Source organism: Astatotilapia calliptera, chromosome 19, assembly GCF_900246225.1.
Source record: "Astatotilapia calliptera chromosome 19, fAstCal1.2, whole genome shotgun sequence".
NCBI classification, from domain to species: domain Eukaryota; kingdom Metazoa; phylum Chordata; class Actinopteri; order Cichliformes; family Cichlidae; genus Astatotilapia; species Astatotilapia calliptera.
In genome coordinates, this window is record NC_039320.1 from 27996230 (window position 1) to 28010262 (window position 14033).

At 43.2% G+C, this 14033-nt stretch overlaps 1 protein-coding gene across 1 annotated transcript in view; it reads right to left on the bottom strand.

Moving 5' to 3' along the window:
* LOC113012614 (MAM domain-containing glycosylphosphatidylinositol anchor protein 2-like) overlaps positions 1-14033 on the bottom strand; it is a 104568-nt gene that overhangs the window by 54772 nt on the left and 35763 nt on the right. Inside the window, exon 2 of the mRNA XM_026152907.1 lies at positions 5849-5988. Within this exon, the coding sequence (XP_026008692.1) occupies positions 5849-5988 (140 nt within the window). The remainder of the gene's footprint in view (positions 1-5848; positions 5989-14033) is intronic.

The window sequence follows — 14033 nt, forward strand, 5'->3', positions numbered from 1 at the left end:
ACATCACGGTGTGGTACGGGAACTGCACAGTACAGCAACAGAAAGCCCTGCAGAGGGTCGTGCGCACAGCTGAACGCACTATGGGAACATCTTTACCAACACTGCAGGACATCTACGCTGAAAGGTGCAGATCCCGGGCCATCAGGATCACTAACGACTCCAGCCATCCCGCTTACAAACTGTTCAGGCCACTGAGGTCAGGGAAACGCCTCTGTAGCCTGAAAACAAGAACTGAAAGGTTCAGGAGGAGTTTTTACCCACAAACAGTGAGACTCCTCAATCAAAACACAAATCGGACAACATGATGGACAATTCCATACACAGTATATAATTTTCCTTTGAGTTTTATCCTTATTTTTATTTGTATTTTATCATATACATCTGTATTTACGTAAATACGTACACTATAGCTCTTAACTATTACAGCGTAATATTTTGCACGATATTATACATTTTTATACTTTTATATAGATATTTTTTATTATAAGTTTAGTAAGATGCACAGTCGGGGGGGAGTACTTTTTAGTACTCACTGTGTGTTGTACTAGTTATAACTACATGTGACAAATAAATAAAGAATTGAAATTGAATTGTTTCGGTGCAGGTTTAGCAGCTCACTCCCTAAATTGAAATCCTAGTTCAGCGTGTGCACCGTGACGTAGTTTCTGCTCGGGGCAGTTCAAGGGTTTTGTACTGCACTGGTGGCACTAAAGCTTATTCTCTGTTATCCACCTCCAGTCTGAACATGTGGAAGCTATGTTGCCTTCTTAACAGAACTATAACATGTCCTCTGCAACTGCTGTTTTCTCCTGAGGTTGAATATCTTCAGGCTACCAACCTGTAATATTTCCTGCCTTGAAAAATTAGTCTCTCCATCCAACTGTGTATAAGATGCTGTCGAAAGACCTGCTTTGTGAAGAATAGCCAAACCGAGTGAAAGGCTAGTGGACGTCAGTGCGTTCCTGCCCAGGTCCGTCTGCTGCGCTCCCAGTTAAACACACTGGAGTTGTTAACCCAGTCTGGTTTTGCCTGAAGATACAGAAGAGCATTTCAGTGAAACTGCCCCAGAGTCAATATAGTGTTTGTTCCGCCCCTCGTCCACAGTGACTGGACGACTGGGTAAAGTTACAGATGTAGGTGACATGTTTAACCCAAAGTTTAACCTTTGACCTTCAGCAACCAAAAACAAAAGCATGTAGTCTTCAAACAGCTGGGAAAGAGTAACCGCCTCAGGGGACAGTGTTAGCTTGTATGCATGTGACAGTGGGAACATCAGTGGATATCATCCATCTTCAGATTACTTCAGGCGACAGAGAAAGTTTGGGATATTTGCATTTTCAAAGTTTCTGGGGAACCGAGACGACAAATCTGTGGATTCCTCTACATCAGAGCCATTTCTCTGACACACTGTACTTACTGCATCGCACAGTTTACTAGCTTGGCATATTTAGTGTTTGAACGCCTGGACCTACTGACCATCAGCTGCACCACATGGTAGTATGCATATACTATTATATATTGTACATATATTTATTAGTTTCAGATGTAGCCATTCTTGTATTTTGCTTGTTTACATTATTGTATTTTGCACAACTCTGTTGCTTGTGAAGCTCGCACACAAGAATTTGACTCACATGTGCTGTACCAATGTACCTGCACATGTGACGTGACAATAAAAGTGATTTGATTTGATTTGATGGTTAAGCTCGTTAAAATGCTTTTAAAATCAGAGCGTCTGCAGTTCCTGTCGTAACTTTGCAAAGTGGAGCCAGAAGGGAGACAAAAGGTGTTGAGGAAAAACGAGTGATGAAAGGAAACTGCAGAGGAAGCTCTGTGGTGACGCAGAGAGAGAAAACAAGGTGTGTGTGTGTGTGTGTGTGCGTGTGTGTGTGTGTGTGTGTGCGTGTGTGTGTGTGTGCGTGTGTGTGTGTGTGTGTGTGTGCGTGTGTGTGTGTGTGTGTGTGTGTGTGTGTGTGTGCGTGTGTGTGTGTGTGTGTGTGCGTGTGTGTGTGTGTGCGTGTGTGCGTGTGTGTGTGTGTGTGTGTGTGTGTGTGCGTGTGTGTGTGTGTGTGTGTGTGCGTGTGTGTGTGTGTGTGTGTGTGTGTGTGTGTGTGTGTGTGTGTGTGCGTGCACATGCACGTGCGTGCGCGCGCGTGTGTGTGTGCGTGTGTGTGTGTGTGTGTGTGCCAGCAGCTGCTCTATTTATAGCTGCAACAGTCTGACAGCAGAGAGAGACGGACTAAAGAGGAGAGCGCAGGAAGTGAAGAACGGGGGTAAGAGAGAGGACACAGAGAGGTGGGGAGTCACTCCAACAGCTGATTGCTGCTGATAATGTCCACACCAACACTGGACATGAGGTGGAGATGCAGTGAGATGCAGTGATGACATGGCAACAGAGGAAAGTAGAGGAGACGATTAACAAAACGAAGAAGGAAGAAGACATCTGAGAGGAAACGAGCACAAGGAATGAAGGAAAGACAAAAGGAGACAAAAATGAGGACAGGTTACAAGAGAGGAGACAAAGAAAGGGTGGAGGGAGGAACAGTTGGGGAACTTAACTGAGCTGTTAATGAGCTATGAACAGAGCGGACCGTCTACTAACTGCAAGTTTGATCTCTGCCTTACTCCCGATGGTGGGAGGAGCATTGGAGTGAGTGAACGTTAGGCACGTCAGCATAGTAAGAAGGCCTGAATGGGCCCCGAGTGAGAGTCTGAGAGCTCAGACTGAGCAGAAATGTGAAGAACAGCCTGTTTGGACTTTAAGCCTTTATTTGGCTGCACTTCACACCAACAAGCTTAGAACTGCAAAAAGCTCCACTTCCAGTACACCAGAATAAGAAGCTGGTGCAGTGCAGCATTTGGTGCTAACAGGAAGTGACAAACTTCAATTTCAGCAGTAATGCAGCCGTGTCTGCTCTGGCATTTGCTCCAACCTCGCTGCATGTATAAGAGCAGTAGCAGGGTGGTGTTCCCCTCCATCAGTGTTACTGCATCAGCGGGGTTTTAGGGACGCAGCTGATTTCTTTTCCTCTGAAGCTAAAAGCAACACTGGAGCCCTCATGCTTAAATCTGCCTGTGATGGAGTCAGACAGCAAGTGTCCCTACATGGAGATCACTAATCCAGTCACCAAAATTCATTTGTGCTATTACTGACAAACATTTAAAATGATTTATGGAGTCAGTGCGACCACAGCGACAGACTGATGGGAAACACACCGGGCTGAAACAGGCTGAACTACATCAGCCTTTGAGTCGTGCAAAAGGTTTCACCTTGGGAAGCCTGAAGTAGCTGCTAAATGATGCAGACATAACGGCCTCTGGTTGTGACATGTGGTTCAGGTGCAGGGTTCATAACGCACCAACAGCAAACTGCACTTAAAGTTGCAGGAGACAACTTTAAGACTTTTCACACTTAGCGAGGGTAAGTGGGATTACTGCCACTGTCACAGCGACCTCATCGCGTTAGCACAGACTCAAACCATCAGCATCACAAAGCAAAGAAAGGAAGGGAAGGGCCGATGAGGGGAAGGAACCAGCTTAAAGAATGTAATGTAAAGTTATGACAAGAGCCACAGTTCTTCACTAGGTTAGAAGATGAAAGATTTATACCAGTGAACATTTGCTCTGACCACCCTGAGAAATGCCCAGTTTGAGCCAATGACAGCACTTCATGGTGGGAGAAAACAACTCCTGAGAAAAATCACGTGAGAGAAGTGCTTTGACCAAAACACAGTGGAAGTGTTGGTCCAAACAGGGGACGTCCCGTCCTACTGTCTCTGTGAGACACAAGATCTGTGACGAGGTCACAGAGACATCCTGCAGCAGTTCCCAGCCAACAGCAACGGCAGCACCTCTTTCTCTACTCTTTGATATTGTTGAAGAGTTCCTGTCTCCAGACTGTTGATGTTATACACATGCAAAGCTGCTGCTGATGCCTCAGAACTGAGGTTTGCAGCAAAATCAAGAGATCCAGACAGAGGCGTTGATCCATCACTATAATGTAATGCTGTTGATGTCTGCTTAAACACGCTGCTGCGGCAGGTCCAGTCCGTGTCTCTGAACGGCACAGCAGAGCTTATTCAACAAGTCACTAAACAGTGGTTTCATTTACTATTGTTATTATGAAGGTTAGGTTTGAACAGCACATCGAATTCTGTCTTCTGTCCTAAATTAAGATTTTCTGGAAGATGCAGACACAGGCATTGGCAAACAGAACAGGACGGTGAAAATGAGGCTGATGGGAAATCAGAGCCAAGCACACATGATTATTCTATCGCCCGACATCATGCAATCAACTTCACAATGTCAGATTAGTGTAAAAAAGACCTTTCCCAGTGCAGACACAGTAGATTTGCTTTTTCTGGAAGACGCCAGGCGTTGGCAAAGCGAAGAGGACTGTGGGAAATCCGACTGTAGGGCTGTTCCAGTGGAAGATCCCGACTCGGAAAGAACAAGCAGCAGCACTCCTGTTCTCCTACACATAAATGTAACAGGGCTACAGTGACTCATCAGGTGAGTTGGTTACAAAAAGAAAAGCTTTTGCTTTGATGCTTCGTTTGAAGAAACTCTACAGAGCTCACCACGTTAGCGCAACATTTGTGACTAAAAAGCATGCGACATCAAAGCCAAGCAGACTCCAGTTTGCAACAGACACCAACAACAACAGAGCAGATGCTGCCCTAGCTTAACAAGGAGTCTGTCTGCACACTAACGCAAAAGGCAAAGAGGCGGAGTCATTACCGTGAGCCCACGTGTAGCTCCTCCCATCCACCATCGATAGTTTCACTCAACAAAAAATCTCCATTAAACTGTGGGCAGCTGTGGCTACACCTGCAGCTGCCTCCACCCGTGTGAATGTGAGAGTGAATGAATAGTGGAATAGTACAGCGCTGTATAAATGCAACCCATTATTATTATTATTATTATTTTTGCATTTAAGACAATATTTTCTTCACAAACTGATAAAATCTCACATAAACACCATGAGAGGGCAGTTAGTGTACGCACTGAAAGTACTAAAACCACCGAGCCGCTCATTTTACAATCCTCTGTTGTTGCTCTTTTGAACATTACTGTTGGTCTTTAATGAGACAGAAGCTCTTCTTATTAATGGATTAATGAAATATACTGATTATTGCAGTGCTTTTGCACTGGTTCAGGGTTATTACAGCAGAGCAAAGCAATGGGCGCTCAGCAGAGTGTTGGGACTCCTCCAGGTGACGACCTCCTGAAGCTGGTTGTACAAAGCTGCAGACAGCATGAAGTCATAGCTCTGAGACAGTCACTGCTGCTCCTCTGATGACAGTCAATCCTTGAAAGAGTCATAGCTGTTCACTGCTAAGCTACAGTGTGTAGTGTGAGTCTGTGAGACGTAGCATCAGCAAGTCATGGATTGAAAGGCCTTTACGATCAATAACATAAAGCTGTGTGGAATAAAAGCTGCGCTTACTAAAAGTCTCCTAGAGATCCTTTTCCTTTCTTCCCCTTGTGCCGTTCTCCTCGTCTTCACTCTTGGTAAATGTCTTCATTCACAGACAGCAGTGGCTCTTCTCTGCCTCACGGGCTTTCTTGCTCTTCTTCTTCGTCGCTGTGTGATTGCCGTCTTTTCTGAAACTCAAAGGCTCCACAGTAGCTCCGCTCAGCGGGGGCTCTGGCACTTCAGCAGGCCGAGGATAACGGGAGGCTTTTGTTACTGACTGCTCCGACGAATCAACACGGGTGCAGAGTGGAATAGTGTGAATGTAAACTCCACTCTGTTCACTCAGTCTTTGCCACTTCATGACCTGTTTTCTTCCACTGACTGGCACACAAAGTCAAAGTGTTCCCAGTATACCCAGCATGTTGTTACCTGTGGTCGGGGGTGTCCAGTCACCAAACACTGCAGCTCTAGAGTCTCTCCCTCTTTGATAGTGTACACCCTCTCACTGTAGCGCTCCTCCTCCACATTACAGGCCTGACCAGAGTGCACGATTCGCACTGTAGGGGGCGCTGTGAACAACAACACAAATACAAAAGGTTAATATACAAGAGTCGTCTCTGAAAACACATCTGCATGTGTGTGTGTGTGTGAGATGTTTGGATCCATCCATCTGAGCTCATGTGACCTCCTGCCTCCTCCTGTCATTATCACTCTGTCCACATGATGGCACTGCAGCAACCAAATATGCTGCTGCACAAGCCAGCTACACACACTTGTTCATGGACTGCGTATGAGGTGTGTGGTTGGTGGAGCCAGACAAGCTGGTCCGAGTATTTCAGAAACTAAATCTACTGGATTCCCAAAAAGAGAAAACATCCACCGCTCTGGGCAGAAGTGTCGGAACGAGACAGAAGGAGAGCACAGCTGGAGGAAATCAGAACTGACAGACAGAGAAGCAAAGCAGGATTTACTCAGATGAGACACAGACCTTCAAAGTAAAACAGGAAGTATAACACTGAGACGCGGACTAGACACGGTGGAGACAGAGCAGCTAAGAAACACAGAGACATAAACCAGAGAACTCTATAAGAACCAAAAGCCTAGAGATGATAAGTAACACACAGAGGGAAATACCAGGCACATAACACACAAACTAGACTCAAGGGAGTAACTAAAGACCAACAATGAGAACATAACTCACAATACAAAGTGACAAAAAGCACAGGAAACTCAAAACACAAATATTGCTGCTGACCACGCCCATCCATTTATGACCAAAGTGTTCCCACGTAGCACGACAACGTGTCAGAATCGTCTTAGGCTAGTGGAATAGTAGATCATGGATGTGCTGAACAACACGCATGATACTTTTCATGTGAGTGTGGACCAACATGTCTGTGCAGTGATGTCGCAGTCAAAGCACGACTTCCATACTGCAGCAGCAGGTGAGGGTAGAAATGATACCGAGGATAAACTATGGACACAAAGTTTCAATATTTATTTTAAACATTTAAATGCTACGGGAATATCATCACGATTTATTTCATAACTTGTGCCAACATGTGCATCAGTCTGAATGAGTCTTTATCAGTGGTTCCTATAGAGCAGGAAGGTTGCTCAGCACAAATAGTTAACTGGGGATTTTTATAACATGTAGACAACAATGGATGCAATTTCTGACAATTTATCACAATTAACTGCCAGAAACAGACTGCATGTAACTGCCTCTTAATTCAATAGCAGCTTTTGTCTCATGACAACGTTTATGGTAAACTTTAGTCCCACTTTGCAGCACAAAATATCTCTGAATAAAGATATTGAAAGTTCAACTTAAGGTTTAAGGTTTAAACTTTGGTATTTGAATAATCGAGTTTTTTCCTCCTGTACAACTTTAACCATGAAGATTACAGATTTGCATTTGCACACAGGACCAGCAGTCCATGCACATTGTGCACTTGTGCAGAGCTCTCCAGGTCAAGTCTCATTTTTAAAAGGTAAAAACAAAGCAATTAAAGGAAAGTAGAGATCAAGCAAAGAGTGGAGCAATCTGCTAGTATTTACAATATAAAAAAGATGTATTTACATATATACAAAAACACTGGACAGGGTGGTGATACAAGTACTTACTGGTGGGAGTTCAAATAGTATATTATATGTAAATAGTGTAATAGTATTGCACACAGTGAAGGAGAGCTGTTGTGCTCAGTCCCAGCTCCATACGTATGATGGACTTCACAGTTCATGATTCACAGATATAAAAGTCCTTATCTTATACAGGGGCTGCCCCTCAATGCATCCCCTGTCTAACAAACGCCTTTGTAACTCCTCCCCACTGACTTCTTTCCTCTGATTGGCTGCCTCATTATCACAAGGTTCAAAGAAGAGGTGAGAGCCACCTGTGCTCACAGGCAGATGACCCTTTCAGGAAGAATTTCTGTAAATGGCATCATACAGATCCAAGAGCAGAAAAAATGGCTGAAACAGAGTTTTTACAACAAGGTGGATCCTGAGCTTTAGCTCGTTCACCCACGTAGCAGACAGGTCTCTCAAGCTGGCACTTCTGACTGACCGGTGTCATGGCAGAGTGTCTGTCAACCAGATGCAGGTCTGGCAATGATGGCACTGTTTGTGTTGCTATTTTCCTGTTTTAGTTAGAAGACCCAAATGCCATGTTGCAATGCTATACTGCTATGGTAGCCAACGTTTCAAATGCAGGTTTGAAAGGTTTGTGACTGTACACTTTATCCAAAATCTAGTGAGGATTCACTCATGTTTACCACTGGGTGGCTGTAGCTCAGGAGGTAGAGCGGGTCACCTCAGAGGGTTAGTGGTTCGATCCCTGGCCCCTCCAGTCTGCATGTCAGGAGTGTGAATATGTATGAATGTAGTTAAGAAGCACTCAGTTTAGAGAAAATGTGGCATGTTGTATAGAGCACTTTGAGTAATCTGGGAGACTAAAAAAATGCTGTTCACTGTGTGAACAGAGATTCGTCATGTGACCTTTGCACGATTGTGTTCCCGCACATGATGTTATTACATGGCTTGATTAGGTACACCTCTGGCAAACCTGATCTGGGCGACCAAACAGCTTTTTATGTGAAGACGAACTTAAACTCTCACTCATCCTTTATATAGATGACTTTGAGATATGCAACCCTCTGGGAACATCCCGCAAGAAGCATAAAGTCACAGCTGTGTATTGGGTGTTTGCAGACATACCTGCCACATTGAGATCTACACTGACTTCCATTTACTTAACCATTTTATGCAAATGATGTCAACCAGTTTGGCTATTCAGAAGTTTTGGACCCACTGCTCAAAGCTTTGAAGTCCTTTGAAGATAATGGTATTTTTGTTTCAAGTCTGGGCAAAGTGGTCAAGGGCACTGCACTTGCTGTAGTCGCTGACAATCTTGGCGCTCACTCAATAGGCGGGTTTGTTGAAAGCTTTTCAGCTTCACATTTCTGTCGCTTTTGCATTGGCGAAAGGTCACAGATCCAGGAGCATGAAGTAGGAGAAGGACTGTTTCCTCTACGGACTAAGTCCAACTATGCCATCCATGTCAAAGCAGCACTGTCTGATCCTGCAGAAGCTCACCACTGTGTCCAATCTCAGACAGACTCAGTCACTTTCATGCTACATCAGGTTATCCCCCAGATGCTTTGCATGATTTGCTTGAAGGGATTGTACCTGTTGAAATTTCACTCTGTCTTGATGTGTTAATCAGGAAGAAATACATATCTCGTGAGCAGCTCAACCGTTCCATCCGTTGCTTTCCTTACAAATGGAGTGACAAAACAAACTGTCCACAACCCATTGCCCCAAATTTCACAGCGCAAAAAAGTGTAGGAGGTAATGCACACGAAAACTGGTGTTTGTTGAGAATGATACCACTCATGATTGGTGACAAAGTACCAGAAGATGAGCCTGCTTGGGAGGTTTTGATGACCCTGAAAGATGTTGCTGAGCTTGTCATGGCTCCTCTCCACACAGATCACACAATAGGATACATACAAAGTAAGATCTCAGAACACCGTTACAGATATTTAGAAGTGTTCCCAGAGGAGAAACTGAGACCAAGACATCACTTTCTCGAGCACTATCCTTTGCTTACAACTGTTTACGGGCCACTTGTACATTTCTGGACTATGCGATTTGAAGCCAAACATCGATTCTTTAAAAGGATTGTGAGGCAGACTGGGTGTAGAAACATCCTCATGACAATGGTGAGAAAACACCAATCGATGATTGCGTATCATACCCACGATTACAACCACCAAAGGCCAGCACTGTCAGTGTCCCAGAAGACTCCAGTGGCAGTCGATGTTCTAAAAGACAGCATTAAGGAGTCCCTTGCAAGGAAGTTCTCCAGGGAAGACTTTGTGAACATGACAAATAAAGCAACCCTTTTAGGCACAGACTATAATATTGGCATGATGCTGCCGTTTGGCTCAACAGGAGGCCTACCTGACTTGGCAGAAATCCATCAAATAGTCATTGTGCACAGAACTCCTGTGTTTGCTCTGAAGTTGCTTAGAGGCTGTGAACACCTGAGGAGTTTCAAAGTAGAGCCCACAGGAGAGACAGAAATCCTTAAACATTCTGACCTGAAAGAAACATGGCTGCATACAATACAGCAGATGGCCGTATGGTGTCCCTTAAACACTTCGTTTGCACATCAGAGTAAGTGTAATGGGTTGATTATTTCTGTTATATCAAATGTTTGTGCACTTATTGAAATTATTGAAAAAATATATTATTTTACCAACAACTATATGGGCGGGCGTCCTGTCTTATTTGTTTATTGTAATGTTTATTTAACAGGAACAACACATATAACATTGAAAAAGAAAATGGAAACGTGCATACTTAACCCTCCTCTATTCTATTGCCCTTATCTCCCAATCAAAAATTATTTATTCCAAATTCTACTGAACTAAATCTCTGCTTTTATTTCTCTGGCAGAAGATAATGAAGAAAATATATGCATGTAAGCTTATCAACTATTAATAACCTGTCTCAATTTCTTTTCTTTCTCTGTCTCTACAGCTGAGGAAACACAAACCAAACAACAATGGCAGTCCAGTTAAGAGTCGTTTTAGAAGAACACAGCATTCATAAGTTGACACTTCCAACAGGAAGTCCTAATACAGTGGATGGGGATACACGGGGAATTTGGACTGCTATACCAAGACAAAGACTTTGACAATCAGTTTTTCAGTGTCATCTCGACTGCTGACTTGTATGACAAGGCCACTGTTAAAGTGATCCTTAAAGAGCCAGTAATCACCCTTGACTTACAACCAGCATGTGAATCAGGATCATCGTCTGCATTGACCTCTTCGACTTCAGTGAGCACCCATCCTGCAAGTACTACTGAAACGGACATCTGCCCTGCCAATCATGATGCACCCTCACAGGCGTCCGACTGCGCATCGTCAAGTTCCAGTGACACCATCATTCTCCCTGATTCATGTCGCCCTGCTGCGTGGCCAGTGCCATTTCAAGTACCGGAGTTTTCCCGAGACATACAACTAATCCTCGCTGAGGCAAACAACTCATATCGCAACACTGGAAGACCTTTCATGGATGCCAGTGTTAAATCAGCAACAATGCAAGACCTTGCAAAAGTAATTTTTTCGTACACTGCTTACCCAACCAATCAGCAGATCCTCTCAGTGGCTGAAAGGATCTGCTTATTCAAAGTTTGTGTGTCTTAAGGAGCCAGGATCATTTGCCGGCTTATATGGCTGGCAGCAGCGCATAAAAAACAAGATGCACAATTACCGTGCCAAGCTAAGATCTCGAAAATTTTCTTACCCAGAAATTGAAATTAATGCCTTAAAAAGGAAGCATCCAGCTGATGCAGTGCCATCAAAGAATGTAAAAAAGCCAAAAAAAGCAGAGGTTAATTATCTCCCTCTGCATCCTACTGGAGAAACCCAAGAGACACTGGAGAAAGAGAGGCTGGAATTAATTTATGAAATAACAAAGAAAAACAACGCAAAGATAATTGCAGAAAAAATGAATAAAACGTTCTCTAGCCGAAGACTTGGAGTGGTCAGCCTCTGCCCCTCTGTGGGTGAGTTAAAAGAAAGGTGGCCAGCATTATTCACTGAGGCTCAGGTGAGTATGTGAGATAACTATTCCTATCCACCAAAAGACAAATGTCAAACAAATGTCGAAGAGTTCAGACGCATCACCACAGTTTCTTTGGTGGAGACATTCATGCTGAAACTTGATGAGTACACACCAGGTCTTTTGCAGTTTATGCCTGCCAAAGGAGGAGCTGCTGGTTCCAAGATGAGACCTCTGCTGGACACTTTGAATGACCTATGTTATTTGACTTTTTTCACAAATATGTAATTATGGAGGGCTGCAGTGGGTAGCAAGAAGGTCCTGGGTTCAACACAACATCATGGCTGAGGAGGATCCATCAGATGTGTCCGTTGTGATTGAGGGAAACCAAGTGATGGAGGGATGTGGAAGCCGAACAAAGGCATGTGTACTGCTGATGGGACTGATATATGCCCTCAACCTTGAATATCCGAAGGAGCCGAAGAACACATCTGACACTTTTCAAAAACTGTTTTTTGGAGCTTGACGGGGCCAAACTACTGAACAAGGTCCACGGCCTCAAAAATAAGCTCATGCAATGCACACACCTTTCCCCTCTTGTTCCCAGAGGACATAGCTTGATGGAGCTGTAATTTTTCTTCTGACAGCAAGCACAGAAACTATTGCATGTTGGTGTTAGTGTTCTGTTCTATCTATCCATATGTTTGATAACATACATGCACAGAAACAACTTGTAGAGTCTCTGTGCTTTTGGCTTTTAAAATGGACTGAGTGGCCTTTGAAAGTGTTGTCTGCATTAGCTGTTGTGTTGCACGTTATTCTGTGTTTTTATGGAATAAAAACATTGAGATGAGGAACCATTTGAATGTCTTTTTCTTTTTTTGGGGGGGGGGTACATTTTACCTTATATGAATAGGTAATGTTTATCAACTGATAATAATTAAATTTTATTACTAATTATCAGGTATTACCAACTAGCAAACGAGATAATTTTACCTAATTTCAATGATTAAGTAGCTGTTGAATAGATACGTAAATATGGGGTAAATTTTACCCAATTTAATTATTTCATAGCTTTTTATTGAAGTTATTTTATACACAATATATTGAACTAAATCTACCCCAAAAAAGTCAATGCAAACTGTTACCTCAGATTTACTGGGTAGATTCTATAGATGACTTCTTGCAGTGTATGAATGTCAGTAAAAAACAACAGTGTAAAAAATGAACTGTGTATTTATGTGAATATATTTATGCAGTTTGTGTTTCAGTCTCCGGGCCGTTGTCATGTCTCTGTCACTAAATTACTGCATGTGAACTGCTCAGCCACTGACCTCTTATAAACTAATAAAAAGCAAGAAGAAGGTCTGAAGAAATGGAAGAGGCCTTTTCCTTTCTTACAGAGGAAGGAGGATACGTCAGTATCTTTGTTATTTCAGAGCTGCTCTGTGAGGATGTCTGTGCTGTCAGCAGGCTATTTTCTCTTTTACCAACATCCTCCACAGTTTAACACACTTCATCAACATGGTTAAACTTTTCTTTCAGCAACTTTCTTCTGCTTCAAAGCGTCGTGTAAAACACGGCCCCGGCTCTGATCGGCTGCCTGACACACATTCATCGTTTGACTTTCTATTCTGAAACTAAAAAAAGCTCCTGTGTTGTTACTGAGCACAAAGGAGCAGCTGGCTTTGTTTTACTGAAAGCTCAAAAAGTGCGTCTGAACAGGCTGTCGGGGAGCTGTTAGCCTCGAACAGACGTCGCAGCCCGCAGGATGTTCTCTACCTGTCGTCATGGGAACCACACGGAGAAGAGGCAGCGTGGCATTTGAGTCCCTGAGATCCGCAATAAAGAGCACCGTCCTCTGACTGTTCAAAGCCTTTCTGCTGCATCCCTGCCATCTGACACACTGCAATAGTCCATTTAAGGACTAGAGGAAGAAGCTTCACACAATATCAGATCTGCAGGCCTGGTTATAGCCCTGCGTGTGTCTATATTATTCTACAGATGTATAACAATTAGCACAATTTAAATCACTGCAAAAATACTCACTTCAACGTGAGACCAAGAAAAGAAGCAAATTCTCACAGTTATGAACCTTTTTGCTTGAGAGAAATAGTGCACCATTAAAATGGGAATACATATTCACCACTGCAATAAAATCAAATCTTTGTGACTCGTTCTAACTCAGGAACTTCAGGAAGGACTCTGCTTCTTTGTTATCATCCAGGTTTTCATTGGCATTTCAAATCCTCCATCTATTTCACAGTAATGCTTTCAAATCCTTCACTGCTCTTTTACAAACAAATGTTGGCTCTTTCACAGTAAAAGTTGCCTCATTGCTGTGGCATCCTTGCCTTCACAGAAAGAGCCTTTAAAACCTTTGTGCTTTTTCACAGTTTCAAATTTTGTTTTCACAAAATAAATTTTTATTTACATTAGAGACTATTTTGATAGTCGACTAGTCACCGATTATTTTTGCGATTAGTCGACTAATCAGATCATCATCCATTGGACGTAAAACGTACAGCTTATTGCA